The sequence below is a fragment of the Primulina huaijiensis genome, chromosome 1 (genome assembly GCF_012295235.1).
Source record: "Primulina huaijiensis isolate GDHJ02 chromosome 1, ASM1229523v2, whole genome shotgun sequence".
Classification (NCBI taxonomy): domain Eukaryota; kingdom Viridiplantae; phylum Streptophyta; class Magnoliopsida; order Lamiales; family Gesneriaceae; genus Primulina; species Primulina huaijiensis.
The window spans coordinates 20,246,388-20,264,280 of NC_133306.1; the positions used below are offsets into that span (position 1 = coordinate 20,246,388).

At 33.5% G+C, this 17,893-nt stretch overlaps 1 protein-coding gene and 1 pseudogene across 1 annotated transcript; one reads left to right on the forward strand and one right to left on the reverse strand.

Moving 5' to 3' along the window:
* The first annotated feature begins 1,680 nt into the window (after positions 1-1,680).
* LOC140983118 (transcription initiation factor IIB-2-like) lies at positions 1,681-5,538 on the forward strand. The gene is made up of 7 exons (XM_073450035.1): positions 1,681-2,160; positions 2,806-2,830; positions 3,489-3,618; positions 3,709-3,839; positions 3,973-4,061; positions 4,511-4,590; positions 5,220-5,538. Exons 1-7 carry the CDS (start codon positions 1,814-1,816, stop codon positions 5,357-5,359), a joined length of 942 nt encoding a protein of 313 aa, XP_073306136.1. The 5' UTR covers positions 1,681-1,813; the 3' UTR covers positions 5,360-5,538.
* Positions 5,539-5,998: 460 nt separating this feature from the next.
* On the reverse strand, positions 5,999-12,769 carry LOC140983108 (thioredoxin reductase NTRC-like; annotated as a pseudogene).
* Between the last annotated feature and the right edge of the window lie 5,124 nt (positions 12,770-17,893).

Genomic DNA, 17,893 nt, shown 5'->3' on the forward strand with positions numbered 1-17,893 from the left:
GCTAATTTTTGAAATTTTAGAATGAATATTTACGGCGTACATTGCACGTCGCGGATAATCGTATTAACGTCGTGCATATGCACACCGCGAATAATAGTATTAACAGCGTGCACATGTACGCCGCCGATAATCTTGAACTTTCAACAGCTTGCAGTTGTGCAGCGTGCAATGTGCACCGCTGAAAGAGAATTTGCGCGCTGCGACCATTTTTGTTGTAGTGTACAGTTAAAGGCTATAATAGAGTTCGATAAATAAGTTCTCAACAGATAAATCGACTTCAAATTTGAACCATGTCTTGAGAAGAGCTCAACCTCAAACTAATTCCTATCTATCGTTAGGGGCCGGCTAAAAGTGGCTCAAAAAAATTAAGCTTAGACTAAAATTTAAAAATCTCGGGGAGTAATTATCGAAAAATCGACATACGATGCTCTTGGATTGTTGTAATAACCCTCAAAAGTTATGGATACACAGTTGATCTTATATATAATGGTGGAAATCTGTGTTGATAAATTGGAAAACAAAAACTTCGAGGATTTGGAAAATCGACATTCTATGTTTTGATGTTTTGTCTCATTTTTTTAATTGCTGATGTAATGTGCACTTTACGAGTAGGTGCAATTTGCAATTCTGCTAATCCAATTTCTTCACCCAGTTCGATAATTTGAGCCCAATAAGTTAAAGAAATCATCTGTCAAGGGCTTTGATTTTGGCCCATATGATAAATACCAACTGAGAGCCCAATATCTATTGGGCCTCACACAGGTTATATGATAAGGCGGGCTTTAAACAACAATCTACGGACTGGGCCAAACCGAGTACTTTGGTCAAATTCTCTCTCTTTTTTTAAGTTTTTTTTTAAAAAAAATATAGTAAATAAATATTGTTTTCACATATTAAAATAACAATGGCTAAAAAAATGTGAATATCAAAGCTAAAAGAAAAGGATGATATTTTTTTACTTCATCTCTCCATAAATTCAGGAGAGTATATTATTCATAAAATCTATAAATTTGGGAATGAAGTACTTTATGATAGCCAAGTATTATCAAAACAAAAAGATTCTAAAATAATATTTTGAAACTAAACAAAAATGAGCATGTCACTTGTCAAACAGTCGCACAGGTCTATTCTTGTATATTTGAATCTATTCTTGTATATTTGAATCGACAAGTACCGGTAGATGACTATGAACTAGTCGAAAGTCGATATCTAAAAAAATGAAACATGTATACCTAATCCATAGATATCATGAAAAATAATATTTTTGACAAAAAATGTAATACTATTTTTTAAAGTTGAATAGGTGGAAGATAAGGACTGAAAAAATCGCTGCGTGACACGATTTCACATAAATTTTTTGAATAAAAAAATTAATAATATTTTTTAAAAAACAAAAATAATATTGATAGATTAAAAAAATGAGGGAAAGAAGTTGTTTATTTATATTTATATTTATATTTATATTTATATTTATATTTATATTTATATTTATATATTATTAAATATATGTTTATTTCATTAAATTTTTTTTAAAATAAAAAAGTAGACAGGCATGCAGAAAACATGTGCAATATTGGACATTGTCAGGTTGTGAGTGGGCCCGGCCCGACAGCGCTTCTTCACCGACCCCAAATTCACCTCCTTTTTCTCTATATATACCCCCTTTCGCCACATCGGAGAGTTCCCTTTTTCTTCTCTCCTTCTCTACAGAAGGATTACAGAGAAAGAGAGAGGGAGCTGTGAAGAAATCCCCCCTAAACCCACAAAAACTCGGTTTTGATATCGAGTTTCTCGATTTCTAGACCCGTATAGGATGTCGGATACGTACTGTACCGATTGCAAGAGGAATACGGAGGTGGTGTTTGATCACTCTGCCGGGGACACCGTGTGCTCCGAGTGTGGGCTTGTTCTCGAATCTCGTTCCATTGATGAGACTTCTGAGTGGAGAACCTTTGCGGATGAATCCGGCGATCACGACCCGAACCGTGTTGGCGGGCCAGTTAACCCTCTTCTGTCGGACGCGGCGCTTTCGACGGTTATATCTCGGGGTGGTAATGGGTCGGCGGCTGATGCGTCGCTGGCCCGGTTGCAGAACCGGGGAGGTGATCCGGACAGGGCTATTGTGTTGGCCTTTAAGACTATATCTAATATGGCTGATAGGTGTGTGGCTGAGTGTTGTGCCCATGATTATATATCTTTTTGGATGTTTTTGTTTAGTGTTATGTGAAATTTCTGAGGAATTTTTGTGCGGGGTGAACTTAAACATTAATCTAAAAGATTTTATTTTGTTTGGGAAACAGTTTGATGAGATGTGGTTGTAAGATTGTATGATCAAGACTGTCTTTTTCAGATGGTTTGATTCATAAACGATGTGAATATGAAGCATTGATTGGTGCATTTGTGCGAATACATGTTTAGGTTTTGCCCGGTTTTTAGGAGTTGTAGGTATTATAGTTACCAGCCAGCTGATTGTGATGTTTATTTATGTTCAAAATATGTTTTTCCATTTACAAAAGGAAATTATGTTGTGATTATCTTTGTATGATAGTTTCGGTGTTAACTAATCTGTTAGTTTGGGATTTTCTTCCCATGAAAGTGCCAACTCCTATACTAGTTGATACCTTTGCAAGCGAACTTGTTTCTTAGTTTGGGATTTTCTTCCCATGAAAGTGCCAACTCCTATACTAGTTGATACCTTTGCAAGCGAACTTGTTTCTTGGTTTCATTTCATTTTTTGAATTATAATCTATTTTATAATTATAAGCGCGAATACAACTAAGTTCAACGTTTTTTTGCCTGTTTTAGGTTGAGCCTGGTCACAACCATTAAGGTACGTGGATTTGCGCCGCGCCCTGATTTTCTTGAATCTGTAGTGTACTCTATGCATACTTCGTTGATTGAAGATCAACTTATCAAATCCCATTACTTGCCTTTTCCACATTTCATGTCTATACGCATTATCTTTCTATCTATAGTTCATTTTCCTTTTGTTCGTGAGCTTACACGCGTGCGGCTTTTTTCTTGTCTGTGTTTACTTTTTTGGGTAAGGGATTGGAATGCTAGGATTGGTGCAAGACACATTTGTTCATCGTACATTGTTAAAATAGAGGTGCTATGATATTCTGTAATGGTTGGGATGGAGTGTTGCCTTATGCGGGCAAATGTAATTCCGCTAAGTAGTTTAAATAGAGGTGCTATGATGTGCTGTAAAAGGTTGAGATGAACTGCTTCCTTGCAATTATTGTACGATTCATTTTATCTTTGGGCTAATATACACCCTTCTCTTAAGATAAACCACATGGATTTTTGGTTGTGTAAAAGTTGGTGTACTCATGCAAAAAGCCTAAGTTAGCAAATACTGATATCCACTCAAGCTTACAAGTATCGAGTGTCAACACAATCTGTCTAAAATTATTTCAATCGCAGTATTAATTTTCAGGACATCTGACTTGAAATCCTAACTTTGTGATTGATGGCACTTTATCAAGGATCGGGCTAGTGAAATATATAAAAGGTTGGAAGATCAAAAGTGCACAAGAGGAAGAAATTTAGAGGCTCTAGTAGCAGCATGTATTTACATTGCTTGTCGACAAGAGGGCAAGCCACGCACTGTAAAAGGTGCTACCATATTTAATTGCACATGTTGATGATTGTCATTTGCTATTATCCTGTGCGTCACATGCTCTAAAACCTGTGGATCTCCATTAGAAATATGCTCCATTGTTGCTGGAGCTACAAAAAAAGAAATTGGCCGAGCAAAAGAATTTATTGTGAAACAGCTGAAGGTGGAAATGGGTCAATCAATGGAGATGGGTACCATTCATGCAGGGGACTATCTGGTGAGTTTACTAAAGGAAATATGTGGTTATTTAAGTGGATTAGATAGTTCTTTAGCTGTGGATGTTTATACTTAGTGATGTATATTCTTTTATTTGAATCTGTGAGTTATCTTGTTCTTTGTTGCTTTTGCAGAGACGATTTTGCTCTAATCTTGGAATGAGCAACGAGGAGGTCAAAGCTGTCCAAGAAACTGTCCAGAAGTCAGGAGATTTTGATATAAGGTTTTCTGTCTTTTCGGGTCAAAATTTTACATATTCTTCTATTGTTCCGATGTCCTATCATCCTGTCACTGCAGTGATCCGGAATGAATTGTTCAATGTTAATCAGAAAATAGATGCCTGAGGTCTCTTTAATTTCAACATTCGGGAACACATGGAACTGAAATTGTGTTCATCAAAAATATATGCCGAGGCGTCTTTTAACACATGGGACTGAATAATGTTAAAAATTTTGGGCATGAGAATATTATTTTTATCTTCTTTTCAAAATGCCAAGATACTTTTTTGTCTTTGTGCCTCAGAATGAAATGAATGTTATAGGTCTTCTAGGTTTTTTTTAGTATGTTTATATTTTAACTGTGGCATCACCTGAAAAAAATTTCTATTTTATGTAACCTCTATTGTTGATGACTTAGATTCTCAAGGGAACTTCCATTATTCTATACTTGCAGGAGGAGTCCTATATCAATTGCGGCGGCCATAATTTTTATGATTAACCAATTGTCTGCAGATTCAAAAAAACCGTTGCGAGGTATTTGAATGGTTTAATACTGTTGTCTTATAAGTTTCAAGGTGTAGGCCATGTTTTAAGGCCCCTTTTTCCAAAGCTTTCCTCATTCACTGGTAAATGGACCACATATCTAATGAAGCTGATTCGTCTTTTATTTCAATTGGAATTCCCCTTCCAAACTGGTGCCATATCCTAAGTTTTCATGGATTCCCCTGTATTGGATCGAACCCAGATGTGTAATTGTACTGAATCAAGTGGAATGCTTCTCATAATTTGATATTCGAGCTTGAGTTCGAATTTTTGTATCATCCTTGAAGCTCAAAGTCGTTATAGAGCCTTTATAAAGCAAGGAGGCTCGAATTACTATTCAAACTTGTTAGCTTGTTTAGTTCTAAATATATTTATAACAATATTAATAAATATATATAATCTTATGAGTTATTTAACAAAATACTTCGGCTCTTGGAAATATTGGAATATGTTGGAGTTTCAACCATGTTTGATAATTTCAAATAGGAATTGAATAATATTTGAATCTGGTTGGTTGAGTTACTTTATATTTGTTGCTAAATTTATTTTATTGTCATCATGCTTTAGAGATTGATTGTATTTGTGTTGTCCATCAGAAATCTCAAATATTATGCCTGCAGATATCTCTATCGCCACTACAGTTGCCGAAGGAACTATCAAGAATGCCTACAAAGATCTTCACCCCCATGCTGCCAAGATAATACCAGAGTGGTATGCGAAGGAAAGAGACCTCAAGAATCTTAGCTGTCCTAGGTCTTGATTCAATGGCTTTTAGTGATGAAAAATGAAGGACTCCTATTGTGTCATTTTAGTTTTGTGGCCTGGGGCTAGGTACAGATTCTCAATCTACAATTTTTACTCTTGCTGTTGCAAGTCACAGATTTCCAGAATTGAGATGGACAGACAATATCACATAATTGGGTGATCAATCATTATTTGCATGTTTAGAAATATTCTCACTATTGATTTTCAACTTCTTTTTTAATCAATTAAATAAAATTATATGGCTCAAACAAAACAGATACAAATATTCTGGACATCTCCAGAGGAATAATATCCAAAATCAAATAAACAACATCAAATATTCCACAATCATGTCACCCTAATGTCAAAGTCATGGGGATATTAATTTTTTGAATACAATGATAAAACACTAACCGTGCAATTTAGTTTTGAAGAAAATATCAATATAATATGCGCATCAACTCCATTGAAAATCTTCACGTCCTTCATGTTTCTGGCTGACATCTTTGTGAAGTAAGAGAGCCATTTATAAGGGTGCCATCATGTATTGTGAATAGTTTCTTTGAGATGATAATATGGAATATGGGAGAAGTTCGTCGAGTAAGAGGGGAAAAAATACAAGATTCCTTTCGAAAATGCAAGTATGTCGTCTGTCTCATCAAAACCATTTCAAACGCCTTTTTTTAAAAAATATAGCAATACATAGTGCGAAATTTCTCAAGAGGAATTCACTTTTAAAAAAATGTTACATGTGCTGCAAATAAAAAAGAAATAGGAACATTATTACTCATGGGAGACCAATTCTGAATGTACAGTACAATTCACACCACTACCTCCAAAAATAATAAGCATATTCATTCATCTACCTTTCTTGAATGTTGTCAAAATTGAATTGAATTGGCAATAAGGCATCGCAAAAATACAAGCCCCATGGTGAGCGTAGTAACAGAGCTTACGCTCATTTGTTTGCTTCTATTAATTCCCTGTGCTCTTTCTTCATCTTTACACCCGATACAGTCCTGCATGCAGAATATGCAAATGATGACTGATAAGTCTCGCGTTTTCATTTACAATACCATCAAATCGAGTTGATGCAAAAATACTAGGCATGAGGAATGCAGCGCGACAAGTAGGGGCGTGGACGAATATTTATTTGGGTGGAGGCCGCAAAACATGGGTTATAAAAAAAGATGAAAAATTTGAAAAACTTTCGAGCTGGTTTCGAGAGATAAAGCAGCGAACTAGGCTATATGACATATTGGCAAGACTAACGTTCAAACAAGAAGATCAGATATAACTTACTTGAGCATTTCTTTGTTCTTGAAAAACTGTACACAAGGTGTACCCATGATTCCAACGGCCTCCGCAATCTCTGGATCTTCCTCAATGTCAATCTCGACAAGGTGGACACTCTGGTCGAATTCATCTATTACCTGGCAGACCAGTTCAGTTCTTCAACAATCAATAGAGACAACTGTGGATTCAAAATTTTAAGGCGTGCATTATAATCAAATATAAGAACTTGTGTGTTTCATAGTTCTCTGTGTTATCTGGCTTTGGTAGTGTCCAGCATTGTTCAGATTCTATTATTTTGGACATAATTATGACAACTGAATGAAGGTGATGCGAGGAAATATTAACCCCTGTATAATCATTACTTTTTAAAGTAGAACTTTTTTATATCATATGTATGCTTACAGGTAACAAAATGGTACCAAATCTCACCTAAAAAAATAAAGCATAATAAATCATACAGGCCAACATATTTTTTATTAAATATTATAAGAAAACTCTAATAACAAAACCAAATATTAGCTGTAAATAGAGAATCAGAAAACTGCGAATGTAAAAAGGTACATAAATAATTACTTGATGAAAAATGGATGCATAATTGAGAGAGTTTCTTCTCATGCTGAACTGAATGACTCACCTTGCTAAGAATTGGTTTCAATGTCCGACAAGGACCACATGTAGGTGCTGTGTATAGCACGCAGACAATTCTTTGGCTTTCATGATACAACTTACGTAAAGCATACTGCATTGGGAAAATTACTTACAAATTACAATATTAACTTCAATGAGCAGGATGACTTTAGAAGCTTGTGGACCTGAGTCTCATACCTGGCCCTTGTGCTTTGTGAGTGTCATATCAAAACCTTCTATTACATCTCTGTCAGTAAGTTCTTTCTTAACCTCTTCAGTGGCCGGCTACAAAAGTGCAACAGATAGAAACAATATATTATTCGTCACATTTAAATTTTACAATTGCAACCCAAATAACCGATTCTCAATTTGTCCTTTTGCAATTCCAATGACTTAGCACAAGATTGTTAAAACCACGTTTATTTACACAAGTCGATTTTAAGATGGATATGGTCCATGGAACCTTAAATTATCTGCAGAAGGTAGCTTATAAACTGCCAGAATTGGAAGCATTCTTACAAATGTCGGTGTTTTTTTGTGCATGGGAAGTTTGTTCAGATGGACACATTCTCAATTAGCAGATCCAAACAATTTCACTCACCTGGTGAAATTCGATCAGCAGACCTTTGGTTGTAAGATATCTTTCCACTGATAAAGCTGCAACACATCCTGATCCAGCTGCCGTTACGGCTTGTCTCCATTCATGATCCTAGTCACAAATAACAAAATTGTGACACTAAAACAGAAACAAGAGCCGCATAACTAAGATGAATGAAACTGAAGAAAAAATTGTAAAACTCAAACTAAGAAATCCTTGTTGCAGATACTTGGTCTCGATCAGGCAGATCACATGGAAAATATTTTATATTATACAACTCACAAACTCTATTATGAAGAAGTTCCATAGCATATCCAATTTGCCATTAAAAAAAAAAACATGTCCAACATTTTGCAATGCATGTCACAGGGTAGAAAATGAACGATACACAAAAGACACTGGCACAGAACTTACAAACAAGAGTTCTCAATGACCTGCAGAGCCAGATTAAACTCACTAGAGATATTTTATTAGGAGAAAAAACACAAAATGGGAAAACGATCCTTAACTGGATAATCCAGCATTAAATTGACCCATGGATGATTTGGGGGATAATGACTCAGGCATGTGTCGGGGCACTGAGACCTGTAGTTTTTTTCCGAGTATGTAAATATAGATTAAGTGCTAGGTCAAATTACAAAGAACAATTGTCACAAATAAGCATAAATAGTATGGAAAGATTACTCACACCGAAATGATGCAGGGAAATAAATATTCTTGATCATATTTTACCTGCACATCTCCAGCACAAATACACCTTCGACCGAAGTATTTGCAGAACCGTCATCAACCAAAATATAGCCTGCGGCATCAAGATCAACTTGTCCTTCCAACAACTGGCTATTTGGCGAATGACCTATTCCATAAAACAATCCTTTTGCGTCTAAAGCTGATTCTTCTTTAGTATTGACTTTTCTGATCAATATGCCCGACATCTGCCCTTTTGTGTTGCTGACAACATCCACAGTTTCAGTATTGAAATGGACGGTGACATTTGGGTTGTTAAATATTCTGAAACATTCGCCATAATCAACCTGTTAAGCAAACATTCAGGGACCTGAAACAAAGTCAAGAAAAAACATACATGGAAGACATGAAGAAAATTCAATTAGTTGGTAGAAAATCTAATAAATAAAACATGTAAACGTACAGCCCATGTATACATCATAATTCCACCAAAATCAAGAGGAGATAGTCAATAGTTATGACCAGATAAGCTATCAACATCATTATTTCCACTTTTTGGTACAATCAGGAAGCATTAACCAACAATGGCTAAGCTAAGGAAAGATCAGAATAAAAAAGATACATCATCAAATTCAAGGCTCTACAACTCAATGTCAAAGAGATAGAGCTATATAAGTCAAAATGAAACGCAGATTTGTATTCTTCATAGAGATCAATAGATCTTTCTTCATGAAGTTGCAAATCTCAGAAGTCTGGTTTAACAACAGTCATTGCAGACTTCAACAAATATGAAAAAAATAAGGAAAAGTTTATTTCACTTACAAAGAAGTTTTGATTATTTAAATTCGTTGTATAGAAGGCAGAATTAGTACCATCTATGTTGTATGGATACGGATACGAGTATCGTATCGAATACGATACGGATACGGATACGGCGACACGTCAAATTTTGAAAATATATGACACGATACGGCTAGGATACGACAATCATTAAAATATATATAAATATTATATATATTTATATTTATATAAATTTAGTATTGAAAAGTAAAAATTATAGAGATAGATGTAATATTTCATTAATCATAATATCTTAAGTACAAAATATTATTTAGGGATAGATGTAATATTTTGAGCAGAAATAGAATTAAAGAGATAAACAAATGTATAGAGATAGATGTAAAAATTATAGAGATTGACGTAATATTTCGAGCATAAATAGAATGAAAAAAACGAACAAATGTATAGAGATAGATGTAAAAATTATAGAGATATATGTAATATTATAAAGATAGATGTAATATTTTGAGTAGAAATAGAATGAAAGAAACGGATAAATGTATAGAGATAGATGTAAAAATTACAAAGATAGATGTAATATTTTGAGCAGGAATAGAATGAAAGAGACTGACAAATGTATTTAGGGATTTAAAAACCCAGCCCAATTTATTTTAAATTATTTTCCTTTTAGTCATTAGAAATTTTAATTTTTTTAATTAACCCCTAAAACTTTTAAATATTTGCAATTTTGCCCAAACGTATCCGAAAAACGTATCCACGCCTTGTCCAAAACGTATCCGGCTGGTCAACCCTAAACAAAGTCAACGACACGGATTTTGAGGTATCCGACACGCGTATCCAGGCGTCGTATCCGTATCCGATACTTCAAAAAAAAAAATTTAAGGTATCCGTGCAACATAGAGTACAATGAGGTGGAAAATATAGAACTGCCGTTTTACACCTCTCAATATGTTAACAAGCCACCAGACAACTTGATGAACTGAGCATGAATCCTCGTAACCATAAATGAAAAACCTAATTTTCTTTCGGTCATTAGCTTTCAAGAGAAGACCATCATAAAATAGATATTCAATGCAAAGAAGAAACCTTAATTATAAAATTTCCAGAAAAGTGCAAAGGAGAGAGTATGACTGGGTTCAAGAGCCTTATTACTAATCTTGTGCTGCATAAGAATTAGAATAAGCAAGAAGGTTCGAGATATTCTGGAGATATATTTAATGTGAGAACCCAAAATTTATGCAAAAAGAGCAGGAAGAAAAAACCAGAGTTCTTTGCAAAGTTATCCTGACATTTGAAAGTGGAAAGAATAACTAAAAAAGAGTTCCCAACAGAGAAAATAATATTCCACTAATGATTTTCAGATTATTGCATTGATTGAATTAATTCATTACGAGAGCATAATAAAAAAACATGAGCATACGTGTCAGAAGTACGCAATCTTACTCACCTATCTTGCATTGCTTTTGATGCTCTCAGTTGGTCCTTACGAACAAGCAAGTGGACATGTCGAGCATATTTGGTCAAGTATAATGCTTCCTCTGTAGCTGTATCACCTCCACCAACCACAGCAAGGACTTGGCCTTTAAACAATGGGGATGCCCCATCACAGATTGCACAGGCACTTATTCCTCTACTCCAAAATTCATCTTCTCGAGTTAATCTCAGCCTCTTTGCAGTTGCTCCAGTAGCATATACGATACTGTTGCATTTTACCTGAAAAACAGGAGTTCTTTAGACAACCAGTGGTGCAGTTCAAGTTTTTATAATCACGTACAAATACTTGTGCCAAATTTGCAACTAAGTCTGGAGGCAGACGGTAATCATGCCTCCTTAAATGATGACTTGGTAAATTGAAGATATCTTAAGAAAATCTTGAATCTGATGACACGTAACATTCACAAGGGCTTATGGAGTATGCAACTTCAAATTTGTATTTAACAGTGTGAGGGTACTCAATATAAAAATAAACATTTGTCAGATGAAATGGCTATTGAGTATGTAGCCTAAAACTTCAACAGGTGGATAAAGTAATGCCATAAGGATAAAGTAATGCAATTGTCTGAACTACTCCAGAAAATAGCATGGTAATATCATGATGATCCAATTGTTATGAGCAACATGATGACGCAACCTATATTTGAAATGCTATGGATCCTCGCCCACACACTGTGGACATTGAAGGCGTTAAAATAGCGAAAATACTAAATCACAACATAAGAATCATATTTATCAAAAGTTAAAAAGAAAACTTCATGTGAGAGCCTCATATTTCTATTTTACATCAAGTATCACGCAGGACAGATCACATATGTAAAAGCATAATGCCCTCAATTTCATGCCAAGATGAACTTTTCGTCCAACTATTGCAATGGTTAATGCTGGTTTATTCAAGATACTATCCACTGCAAGAAAGTATCACCTTGCGCTCACTACTTTTCACAGTAAAAGGTCTGTTATTCACGTCAACGAATTCCACATCTTCTTGAAACAGTTCAGCTCCCCAACGCTCAGCTTGCTTTCGCATCCTAGTCAAATGAGGGTAACCAAAACATCAATCTTCTTTCGTTCAAAGCACGTAATGAGAATATCAGTAAGGGCCAACGAAGGCCAGATATATTATACCTATCCATTAAGTCTGGACCAGTTATTCCATCTGGAAAACCGGGAAAATTTTCCACCTCAGTAGTGGTCATCAATTGCCCCCCGGGAACACCACCTACTTGGTATCCCTCAAACACCACAGGCTTCAAATTAGCTCGAGCAGCATATATCGCTGCTGTGTACCCTGCAGGACCTGATCCTATAATCACCACATTCTCGAGATCCTGGGCTGAGAAATGAAAAAGAAGCCAATACATTTAAAGAGTAATATACATAAATTGATTTCAACTCAAACTCTGTAAATTCATTATTTCTTCATATACAAAGTCGTAGATTAAAAACAAACAAACAAAAACTATTACTTGCAGCATCAACACTATAACATTTCAATCTATCCCCAAAATGCACCTAATTTCATCGAAACAAAATCACACTGCATCAGCGCACTCACACACGTAAATGTGTACAGAATAAGAGACCTGAAGAGTTAGGTTGTTCCTCCGCAGCAGAGACGCGAAAGGTACGACCTGAGAAACGGCGAGTTAACCGAGTTGAAACACCAGCTGAACCGAGATGAGAGTCCGGCCGGCGCGCCGAAGCGCCCTTGAAGAAGATCATATTGCCCCGAGCTGGAAGAAGAACGTTGTATAGAGTGGAAGGAGCGGCCATTGATGAGATTGTAACTCGCAGAAACGATTGGGTGGCGGCTTCTATCCGGAAGCCAACCTCGAAATCCTCTCCGGTTCTGGATACGACGGAGCATGCTAGCTTGGGAGAGGGAGCAACGGCCATTGGTTTTGGACAATGGATAACATCTTGAACATATATGCTCATAAAAAAAAATATTAATTTAAATTTCAAAAATATTATTTTTTAAAATATTTATTAATAATTTAATAATATTATAAATATAAATCCATTAAACAGTCTCACATATCATTTCACAAAATACTTAAGAGAAAGAGATTTGATTTGTTCTTAAATAAAATAACGATTTTGTTCGGTAATCTTATTTTTCAACATCATTCTTTTTTTATATAACCAATATATCGTTACAGCGATATTTACAATCATTATATCGTGCGATTTTATTGTTATATCGTGAAATTTTGTATTCAATATATAGTGAGATTTTGATAAATTGAATTTTTGTATTGAATTTTTTTGTATTGTACAAAGATAGATGTATATAGCATTGCTCTAATAATAAATAGATACTTGTTTATGCATAGACAACTGTATTTTTTTTTTTTTGGATATGGATATTTCTTTTAAATATTTTTATATATTAAACCAACATTTTTTGTGATTTTGGTCTTTTATGACAACAACTTTCATTTCTAATTTTGTATTTTTCAATTTTTTATAATTTTAGTTTTTTTATGGATGAGTTCTGTATATTTCTACGTTACATTAGCCCACGTCAACATCATGTGAAAAAAAGCTAAAATTGGGGAAAAAATCAATGATAAAATACTAAACTTATATTTGATAACATACATGATCAAAATTTTAAAAAAAAACATACAAAACAAAAATTACAGTTTTTTTATTCAAAATTTTAAAAACAACATCACTCTCTACACATCATAACGGTTATAACATTGATTAAATAAAATAACTATAAATGAGAAAAATAAAATTGTTTAGATTTTGAAAAAAATGCATGCCTGCTGCATGCATGCATATGGAAAAGGAAATGATTTAATAATAATTAATTAATTAATTAAAAGATTGGAAGTCAATGAAGCTCAGCTAACCTTCCGACACGTTGTATTATCTGCCAATACTTTCCCATTAACGCGTTAATTGACGAGTAATTAATATAATTTTGTTTTTTGATTAGTGAAGAATATTCAAATTAAGTTATTTTCCGATTTTTCTAATAGGTGATGATATCCCTCAAATAATTAATTTACAAGAAGTTCATATTGGATATTAGTTTCCTAATTAGTAATTAATTTTATTATATAATTTCTTATGTATATATGTGACCCTTTAATTTGAATAAAATTAGTTACTTGAGTACATTAAAAAAAGTAAAAATAAAATTGTCCATGCTGGCACAAATTTATTTGATTCTGACTTCATTTAGCCGTTGATGCCATTGAAGGTGGATCTTGAAAACATCAACTTACCTAATGAATTGAAATTTGATTCTATTTTCTTTCTAAAAATCATATCAATTCCAAACCTAAGTCAAGTCAACAAATATAATAGTGGAAAAACTTTTCCATTCGAACACGGATTTTGCTTACTCGAAACTTAATTTCGGAGGCGTTAGGGTGACACCAACGGACATGTATTTATACATGGGATTTGCTAAAAAAAAAATTCTTGTTTCCTACACATATATATGTTTGAGTAAGTGTTCAATAAACTAACTTGTAAAGTAACATTTCATTTGTATGGGCCTGGATGTATCCAATCATACATATAGATGCTCATTGCATTAGTCACTAAACAACTATCATAGACTTTCTAAATGGTTATCACTTATCGAGTGACTTAGTTTGTGATTATAGTCGTACACCATTAATCATTTGACTCGGGACAACATGGACGTTCTACGTACTAGTGCTACACTTTGACTCGTTTACCGATTTCGTGAGAGTCATCAGGTGGCTTCCGACGTATATAGGAGTCGATGTTTTGTAGTCGGAGATTAACCATTCATCCATGATTGTGGTTATCCTATGTGATCTGATCAGTTAATAGTGCAATGAATATCTAGCCAGAGTATGAGTTGTGCTTTAAGGAAAATTGTTTCCCTAATTCACATACGATGTCACTATGATTAGTCAAAGATACATCACATCGTTAAGGAATTTATATGCAACTGTTGATATATCAATTATTTCAGATTCGATCGGAATGTATGAGTTGAAGGGACCGTATTGTACGCTAATCATAATTTACTGGTTCTTCCCCAGAATCATATGGCCATGCTATTAGAAATTCTTAACGTGATTCGATTAGTGCAATTAGAACTGAGTTCTGACGTTCTTGTTATCAAAGAGTTGATGCACAAAATGGAGAAAACGAGGATAAGCCCATATAAAAAAAAATAAATGTTGTTTTGAATCACACGAATTGTGAACTCACTACTAGTTATATCCCTAAACTATTGAGGGTTACACAAAAATTGAATTATGTTTTTTCCGTTAAGATAGTCAAATTCAAATAGTTGAATTTTATGATTTAGTTTGATGAACATCAAACATATTAATTATAAAAAAAATTTATAAGTAGATTCCATATTTGAAAGTTGTGGAAGTTAGCATAAATGTTAATTTTGTGAAAATAATGCAACTACCTAATTTAGTGAAAGAGATCCAAAATAGACAGCTACCAAAAATAAATCGGTTAAAAATTTTGATATTCGAATTTTTTTTTTCGCCATGATAACAAGTTTTGTATCATCGTCACATCGACGATGTTTAATCGTCGATCGAGATTATGATGAATTCACAATACTAAAATATTTAATTTGTAAACATGAAATATTCTAGTCGAATATTGATTTTTAAATTTTCCATCATTTCAAGATATTAAGGAATATTATAGAGGAATATATAATCAATAATTAAATAATAGTTGTATAATTATATCAAGTATTTTCAAAAGTTGACAATATAAAATTTGAGATTTGACAAGGGAGAAACACTTAATCATGGAGTGTTCTTATATGATCAAGATACATGGATCGAGAAATAATAAATACAAGTTATCAAGAGTTACGCAGAGATGATAACACACAATTCAAGATAATCAAGTTTTTCCAAAAAAAATCAAGATCCTCGATTATCTCTCGACCACAATACTTCCAACAAAGCACACAAACGAGCTCCTTCTTCCAAAGTCGGGCTGCACCGGAGAGCCACTGTCTTCCGGTCGCTCATCTCAACAAAAAAAATTTGTCTAGTTTTTTAGTGCAATCTAGACAAGTAACTCAATTTTCGACCATGGACTCGATAAGGCGAATGAAGTACGACGAGTTACAATAGATCGTTGTTGGGATTTAAAAAAGAGCTAATATTGTCTAAACACCGAGATAGTTGGAGTTAATCATTTGACGCTAAAGGTAAATAATTTAAACACCTCATGAATGGAATTAGAATCATACGACACCCAAGTCAAGTTTTGAATCAAAACAAAAATTTTAAACTTTCATTACGTCCTGGATGCAAAAAAAATGATGCATAAACAATGGTATCAGAGTCTAGTTTCTCAATATTATGATTCGTTATTGTTCAAATCGTGTTAAGTTATTTATTTCTAAAAGCATTAGAAATTGTTCCAAAACGTCTATAAAATAGATTTTCAGAAAGCAAAAAAAAATTTATGCACATGCAACCCACGCGCGCAGCAGCCCGTCGATAGTTGCCGCAAAAATCGGCAGATTGGCTGCCCATTACAGGTTTTAATAGTAATAATAAAAAAATTGGGTTTGGGGGGCCTGTGCGCAGCCTTGTTCACTACGTTGCTTCCCGAAGACTTCGGACAATGGTTAAATGAACTGCCCCAAAAAGTTTCGGGCAGTATAGGACGCACGGGCTACCCTGCACTATGGGGAAATTTTTTGTCACCGAGAAATTTTTGAAAAATTATTGGTCAATTTGATTTTTTTTTAAAAATTTGATCAAATTTATCTTGAAAATAATTTTTAATAAAATTAGAGATTTTTCTTATAAAATAAATTATTAAGATGTGATTTTAATTATTAATAGCAAAAAGTTTTTTCTTTAAAAAAACTATTTATTAAAAATTAAATAAAGTTATTTATTTAATTTATTGATTTATTTATTTTAAATTATGACGATGAGTGAAAACTTTGTAAAACACTTGATTTAATGATAATATGTAATATTATGATTTTTATATAATATGTGATATTATATTATATGGTAAAAAGTTGATCGAGAGCCGTGATCAATGTGTTAAGTGTATGTTATATTATTTTACATTGTTGAAATTTTAATCATTTATAATTATTAAAATGAGTCTGGTTTATGACATGTTCCCAACCTTTAAATTTATACTGCAATGTGCCATGAAAATTTAATGTAAATATTAGATTTAGTGTAAGATCAAAAAATTGGAAGATGGTGAACCCAGATCATCAAGAGTTTTGAAGAATGAATACATGTAAAATATTGAAAGTTTATGTAATATTGTATTTGAATCGCTGCATTTACCTAAATTTTTGGACTTATATCCGTGTATAGCTCTCATGGATCAATCTCCGTTATCAATCGTCATTATTTATTATAATGTATGCGATATATTATAAATAATCAGCATGTACGATATGAATATTACTATAATAACAAGAGTTGAATTAATTCGTCAAAAATACAAACACACATGATGCAATTTTAAAATTAAATGGTGAGATAAAATTTCAAAATTAAAATCTCTCATTTTTATAATATTCAAAATTCATATCAAGCATATGAAAGAAAATTTAAATGAGTTTAATTTTTTTTATCTTACATCAATAGTGGTTGCATAATGAACGTTATTTGCTGTCAGAGTCTGACTCATATTATTGGCGAGACCTGGACACCGAAAGCTGTGATTTCCACTGACATACTTGATATGAATTGGGTGGAACTCTCATGAATTCAGCTCATATTATTGAGAGATCTCATGACGACTATCCACTATAATTCAACATTGATGACCCAATATCGACACGTGAAGATAACCGGCGTCATATTATTGGGCCCTTATCAAATATGATGCATGTTACATGGGGTTGCATGAGTTAAAATTGTGCTCTATATTTTATATATTGTGATTAGATGATAATATCTGATATCATAATTTAGCAATTGGAAGACCCACGTTCTCATTAAAAAAAATTGAATTTTCTATTTTGTGAGAAGGTTGTGAAAATGTCAAATTAGTGAGAAATAATTCATAAATTTCTTATAA